This window comes from Humulus lupulus, chromosome 6 (assembly GCF_963169125.1).
Source record: "Humulus lupulus chromosome 6, drHumLupu1.1, whole genome shotgun sequence".
In the NCBI taxonomy this organism is placed as follows: Eukaryota; Viridiplantae; Streptophyta; class Magnoliopsida; order Rosales; family Cannabaceae; genus Humulus; species Humulus lupulus.
The window spans coordinates 76,471,887-76,478,967 of NC_084798.1; the positions used below are offsets into that span (position 1 = coordinate 76,471,887).

At 31.8% G+C, this 7,081-nt stretch overlaps 1 protein-coding gene across 1 annotated transcript; it reads left to right on the top strand.

Moving 5' to 3' along the window:
* The first annotated feature begins 822 nt into the window (after positions 1-822).
* LOC133782293 (cyclin-dependent kinase B2-1-like) lies at positions 823-4,793 on the top strand. Its single transcript, XM_062221543.1, has 10 exons — positions 823-962; positions 1,207-1,402; positions 1,517-1,658; positions 1,742-1,803; positions 1,897-2,111; positions 2,268-2,369; positions 2,496-2,544; positions 2,742-2,970; positions 3,053-3,108; positions 3,847-4,793. The coding sequence occupies exons 2-7, from the start codon at positions 1,374-1,376 to the stop codon at positions 2,501-2,503; spliced, it is 558 nt and encodes a 185-aa protein (XP_062077527.1). The 5' UTR covers positions 823-962; positions 1,207-1,373; the 3' UTR covers positions 2,504-2,544; positions 2,742-2,970; positions 3,053-3,108; positions 3,847-4,793.
* The last annotated feature ends 2,288 nt before the right edge of the window (positions 4,794-7,081 follow it).

The window sequence follows — 7,081 nt, forward strand, 5'->3', positions numbered from 1 at the left end:
AAACACACAGGACAAGTCTGCCCTCTCTGTTCATCACCTTCTTTAACTATGAAAGTAATAAGAACCAAATCCACAATCTCCATATTACTCCAATATGGAAACCAATCCTCAATTGCCATGTATGTCTCACAGTTTCAAAGTTCTATCTATCTTTAAACATTATTTTTTAAATAGTCACGAGACTCTGGTTAATAGCCAAAACATAAAAGTTAGATTGTGTTCGATAATAATGATATTAGTAATTTATAAAAATTATTTTTTAAAAATATTTTAAGTAACAAACTCTAAAAAGCAGAACTAACAATTATTTAATTTAAACTGGTTGTTTGGATGATGCTGAACTTGTGGGTTATTCATTGCTGATTTTATTTTCGATTTTGGTAAAAATAAAGAGTGGTCCCCTCTAATACTATATGTGTCTAGCCACTTCATATTCTTTACTGGCATTGAAATTTTTTCTTAACTGGTTTAAAATTCTTACTCCTAATTCACTACTCAGACCAAAAAGTCACTGTAGAATTGAGACCGTGTGTACTTTTTAACTGAGCTTAATTAAATTTTATGAATATCTAATTTTGACTAAATATAATTTAATTAAGTAATACAATTTTAATTATTAAAAAAATAAAGTAAATTTTAATAATATTAAAAAATTTGATCAACCAATGGAGATTTTAATTTATGTTATGTAAATTTTTTTAAACTTTTCTTAAATTCCTAAAAGTATTCTGTCTATCTTTCTTATTATTTTTCCATCTTTTTAATTAGCTAACAAGAGGCCACATTGCTTTAAATTTTATTTTTTTAAATATAGTACACAGCACAAGCCCAAGAGCCCAAGAGCCCAAGAGAAAACTCTTAGGAAACCTAATTCCTTCTGTAGACCAAACCGACTCATCTCTCCATAGCCGCTTCTTCTACTTCACCAAAATCATTTCCCTCACTTCTTCTATTTCTTCTTGGTAAGATGGTTGTACAATCTTTATACACCTTCTTCTATTTGTATTGTTCTTTTCAGTAATAATACACTTTGTTTTTTTTTTAAAGAAATTATGTATGTATATTAATTTAAAATTTATTATGGATATTAATTTGCTGTATTTTTTGTGGTGATCTGTTTAAGAGGTGTGGTGATCTAGCTTTAAAATGTTTTTGTATGTATATACTTCTATATATATCGACACTCTAATCCCCTTTCACACGCAGGAAGCTTTCTTCATGATCTGACTTCTTCACAAAAAAAGGTTGAGAGGTTTGCTGCAAAGCTGAGGGGATCTGGTTCTCCTTTCAAATGCATTGGCTTAGGCATGGTTCAACAAGTGAACGAGGAAGGCGTTCCTCCCACCACTCTCCGTGAGGTCTCCATCTTGTGAATGCTCTCCAGGGATCCCCATGTCGTCAGGTTTTTAGTCTCTTTTTTGTCTTTATTTTAGAGTTAGGGGTTTGGATATTATGGGTTTCTATTAAAAATCAAATATTGATCGTATTCTGATTAAAATAAAATAAATTGAATTAGGTTAATTGATGTCAAACATGGGTTGAATAAGGAAGAGAAGACAGTTCTGTATTTGGTGTTCGAGTATATGGAGACTGATCTCAAGAAATTCATCCGTTCCTTTCGTCAAACTACAAGGAAAGTCCCTCTCGATATCGTCAAGGTATTTTATAATCCTTTTTCTTTTACTTACTTATTTTTCGTTTTAGAAAGTGATTAAGTAGAAATGAACTTTGTGCTTTGCAGACTCTGATGTTCCAACTTTTCAAGGGTGTAGCCTTTTGCCATGGCCACGGGATCTTACACAGGTTAAAATTCAACTCTTTCTTCATATTTTTCATTCTTCTCTTTTCACTTTGCAAATGTGAGAACTTGCATTGCTGTTCTACATATCGATGCAGGGATCTTAAGCCACACAATCTTCTTATGGAGCAAAAGACGCTGATGCTTAAAATTGCAGATCTTGGGTTGGCTCGAGCTTTTACTGTAGAGATAACATCTCATTTTTGTCTCTCTCTGCATCTCGCCCTTGCCTCCTCCGGCGTCTCCGATCTCCTCCGATGGTGTTCGTTTTCTTTTTGGGTGAATTCTGTTTTGCTTTTGCTTCTAAGCCCTGGTAAGATCCATTCCTTTGAATCGTCTAGTAATCTTTCCAATTTCTTAATTCATTTCATACAAAATATTTTCTGGTATTTTTGTTCAGTGTTCGTGTCATGATTTTTTTTTAGTAGAAAAAATCAAATGCTAAATTGGTATATCATTTGAGCTTCAGCAAAACAGAGAATCGAAGAAGGGAGCTTGAGCAAAATAGAGAATCGAAGAACAAGGCAGTGGCTTCTGTATTTTCTTTTCGTGTTCGTTTATGCAATGAGAGGTATGTTCACATTGTTTTGATGAGTTTTCATTGTTAAACTTTTAATTTTAGATTTTGGTGATAGATTTTGCCTCCATGACTGACCTTCTCTCTTTCGCAAACTTTTCTTTCTTTTCTTGCTATTAGGTCTGTGAAATGATAGCATGTGTCTTCAAGTTTTATTTTAGCTATTAAGGTATGATTTCTAGCTTTAAAATGTTTGCGTATGTATATTTATTTTTTATTTTGAAGTCACTGAAATTGTTTGAGATTGATAATGGGTGTTGTTGAGTGAGATATATGAGAACTAAATGCCTTTTCTAATATTCAGAATCTTCATTGTTAATAGTTTCTGTGTTTAAATGGGAAAATCTTCCATCTCTGTTGTTGTAGTAGGACACTGCTTATTTGAGAGCTGATATTGCAAAGTTATAGGCTGTTTGGTAGGCTTTGCTCCTGTCATGGAGAATTTTTCAACTACTTTGTTTATGAATCCTTCTTAAATGATAATAAGGAGACTGCCATTACTATGCTAGACGTAAAGATAGATGTGTTACTGGAGCAATTTATAACTATACCATGCAGCTACTGGATTATCATGACTTCTCCGTAGAATCAAATTGTGAGCACCTTTGTTACACCCATATAAATTATAAAGAAAAATAAATAAATAATATCCTAATCATGTCTTTTCTTGATGGCAGACAATTTAACAGAGGCACTTATGTTCTTATCTCATTTTATTGGGGATATCCATCAGGTTTGCTCTTCCTAAAAATTCATCAAAACTTTAAACTGTACCAAACTGAGTATATAATGTCAAATTATTGGAAACTTTAGTTAACAATTCTAACCTTTCTTAATTGTACTTTGCTTATAAAAAAGGAGATGTATACTCGGTGATAATATATGTTTAATTGGGGAGTTGCATTTTGGTTGGATTAAATTTTTCTTTTTCCATCAAAATAGCTTTGGTTGATAAAATGCTATAAATAAGTAACTATTAAATGACATGTTCTTATCTGATCCAAAAATCACGTTAGATACAAATTTTGGATTTTGTTTCTAAAAATATCACGTTAAATTTATTTTTTTTTTAGAAAAAAATGTGCTAAGGAGTTTGACCTGGTGAGAAAAGATCAGGGTTTTTAATATTTCTATGTAATGTTTGAAATTGAGTCTGTAATTATTTTGACTTGCTCGGGGTAGAAAATGAATTAGAGCTTTGTTATTGACTTATCTTTTATGGGTTGTTGATATTATGTTTCAGTTTTGCGTGAAATCTTTGGTCTGATCTATCATAAGAGTATTGCCACTTCGCCCACCTTTCTTTCTACCATGTCATCTCTCCAACTCTGCCACTCCCTCTATCTCCCCAACTCTCTCTCTCTCTCGCTCTCTCTCTCATTGTTTCCTTCTCTCTTCCACTATTTCCGTCACTTGCTAGAGGAAAACAATTCTTGCAAGCCTAATTATTTATATCTGGGTTTTTTTTTAGGGCCAATTCTTGGAGGGTAATGTGCTGTATTATTTTGGTCGATGGTTTTGGTGGGTGAGTCTTCTAATGGAGGCATGTAATGGGGTCGCATGGTATTCTATATTTATATTGATCTTAAAGAAGGTGTACTCATACCGCATTGGTGTGCATAGAAGATAAGTTTCTATTTTTATTTTCTCTTTTCATATTGATTCCCTTATCTTTTTCTTATTTTATCTTTTTCTTATTTGAAGTAGATATTTGTTGGATTATGTCAAACACTTTTATCTAGTAGGTGGCATGAGTAACTTGGAACAATTTTTTATACTTTTTAAATTATTTTATCTATCGAACTAAAATTAATATCTTTTTAGTATATTAAAAAAAATCACTAACCTTTTGATGGTTCCCTCAAACTTTTAGAAAAGAAATCAATGCATTTCTTTAACACCATTGAAAAGAGAAAAATAGTTCAATGCATGAGTATTATGTTTTCTGAATTGATGATTGTACTTTTGTAAAAAAACAATATGAGATATAACTTTTATCTTTGAATTTAGTTGTCTATGTTTATGTAAATAAGAATTAGTTTTCTTCTATGTTTTTTCAAACTAATGTACTTTTTTTTGTTTTTTTTCAGTTTTTGGAAGATTACTAATTTGAAACTTGCATATGTACTGATCTAATTTTACTATGCTATTACTATATGAAAAGAAATCTCACTAACCTTTTATGGATGAAATCAAACTGCATTACTTCAACAATTTCTGCAAGTGAAATAAATCATTCCAGAGTTGAAATTACAGTGTATTAATTCAACACTTTTTGTAGGTGTAATTGATATGGTATTTTTAATTATTTGAGAGTTTATAATGATGAGAGAGGAGGTTTGATGAGATAATGATTTTAATCATGGCTGTAAATGACATTGGTTGTGTCCTATGGTAATGGTTGTATATTTCTCAACAGTTGCATTGTTTAACTAAATTACAGATTCTATTAAAGTGTTAATAACCAACTGTTAAATAGTACCAAAATCTCTTAAATCATACCAAAATCTGTTAAATACAAAATACTATTTAATAGCCATTTATATAATAGGTATAAGATATAAGTACATTTTTAATGGTTACAATCTATGGATGATTATTTTAATTAAACTCACTTATTAGAATAATATCATATTAAACATTTAATATAATTTACTGTCAATTGGCAACAAAATATTTTAAAAAAAAAACTAGCAAGAAACTTAAATTTAAAATGCACGTATAATATTTAATAGTACATTAAACATATAACATATAATCTCTTGTTGTTACTCTTAAATTCAAAAACTAGAACAAACATAAACTTAAATAAATTATTTAATTAAAATAAAATATTTATTTAAAATTTATATGACATTAATATAAATTTAATAAAAATAATTAATAAACATGTATCTTGCAGTTACTTGTATCTAATATATATGCATAAATATGTGTTCATAATTAGTAATAATGTGTTTGATGCTCATAATTGATACAATTATATTGGTCTCTTAAATTTCAAATGTTTTTTTTAGTATTCAAACTTATTGCACGTTATTCAATAACACGCTACTTTTGTACAATACTACGGATACAATTAGAGATAGAAGGAATTTAAGAATGAACAGTTTTAAAAATAAAGGCGAGTTTGGCTAAGTAATGTGCTCTTGAATTACACAAGTATAGAGTAAAACAACAACTGACATTCCTAAGCTGATCAAGCAACCACTACTACAAATATAAGTTTTCACTACACCTTTTATTTAACCTTAAATAAAAAGCATGGAGAAATTGGTCTCTAGGTATGCAACGTTTCAGGATGCTCTTTTTCTCTACTGAGAAAATGTCCATATACAGACCCCTTCGTCCCCGACTCCTCATTTCCCACTCATTTATGTGTGAAGCCTTCTTCCCCAACGACAGTAAATGTCATTTCCACCATTTTTTGTCTTTTTTTATATTTTTATTTTCTTCTATTATTATTACTTTAAATCATGGAGATGAGTGTCGTATATCGTATCAAATTTAAATATATTTTCTTTTCACTTATACCAGCTACTTCAGTATAGCGGTAAATAATGGTTCGAACCCATAAAGACTATGATCAAATTATTATTCAAAATAAGAACTGAAAACATAACATGAAATGATGATCAAAGATTAAATAACTAAGGATAAAAAGATATTAAAGAAATAGTCAATAATTACTCCTCACCTTCGACAATCAATCTATCAACAATGACGAATAATATTCCCTATTCTCAATTAAAATATTAACCCAGCAGATAACACTTAAGCAATCAATTATCTCAGTTGTCCTATTATACTAAATTATAGCTAAGCGCTCTTAATTAATCATTTTTATCCAGCAATAAACTCATTAAGCATGCGATCTATTTAACCTAATAAAAGTATTACACTCTATGGAAACAGAATAATCTAGGCAACAAATTCAATAAGCATGCAATTTATTTAACCTAGGTTCTAGGAATCCTCCACCACTTGAAAATGTGGATGCACCAAAGGAGCCCAAGGCTCCTAAAGATGAAAGGGAGGCTTCATCACCAGCTGTACAGCCCGATGAAAACCGTCCAGAATTAGTGGCTGCCCCTACGAGAGGCACAAGAATGTTTCCTCCCCGAAGGCCACCGTAGGTTCCAAACTCCAGTTGGCAAGATCCAGGTTCGTCAACGTGCAAGCCCGACAAGAGTTCCCGAGTACATTCCATAACCTCGAGCTCTAGGGCTCGATTCTACAAAGAGGAGATACGCGAGTTACACTGAAAGAACCAAAGGATATAAACCACCTTAGAAAATATGCAAGAGATGTTGAATGGCCTACTATAAGGAAAGTCAAGCATTCCTCTTCCTTGGCGAAAGGAAAAAGGCCAAGAGGGAGGAGACACCACAGTACCTGTAGATGACGGGAGGACTCGACTCTCCACTAGCAATACCCCACGGGCAAAGCAAAATGAACATCTCGGGCAGGCGAAGCAGCCTAAGAAGCTAGAGCGGAGGAACAACTCTAAAGCTCAAAACGAAGTTGACGCCAATTCAAGGAAAACACCCCCAGACTTGAGGGAAGAACTCAACAGGAAAGGACGAATGAGAGGACCACTATAATGCCCCAAAATCCCTAATAAGGTTTAGGACCCTGAACTACAAGAAAAAATGATTTTAATAACACCGAAAATGTGTTATCAAAACATACGATAACACTTTCTG

Bases quoted from the DNA above. Each gene is read 5' to 3' on its own strand.
- LOC133782293 (XM_062221543.1), top strand. From the start codon at position 1,374: ATGCTCTCCAGGGATCCCCATGTCGTCAG. The intron at 1,403-1,516 runs GTTTTTAGTCTC...AAATTGAATTAG, and splicing joins AGGGATCCCCATGTCGTCAG to GTTAATTGATGTCAAACATG. The intron at 1,659-1,741 runs GTATTTTATAAT...TGTGCTTTGCAG, and splicing joins TCCCTCTCGATATCGTCAAG to ACTCTGATGTTCCAACTTTT.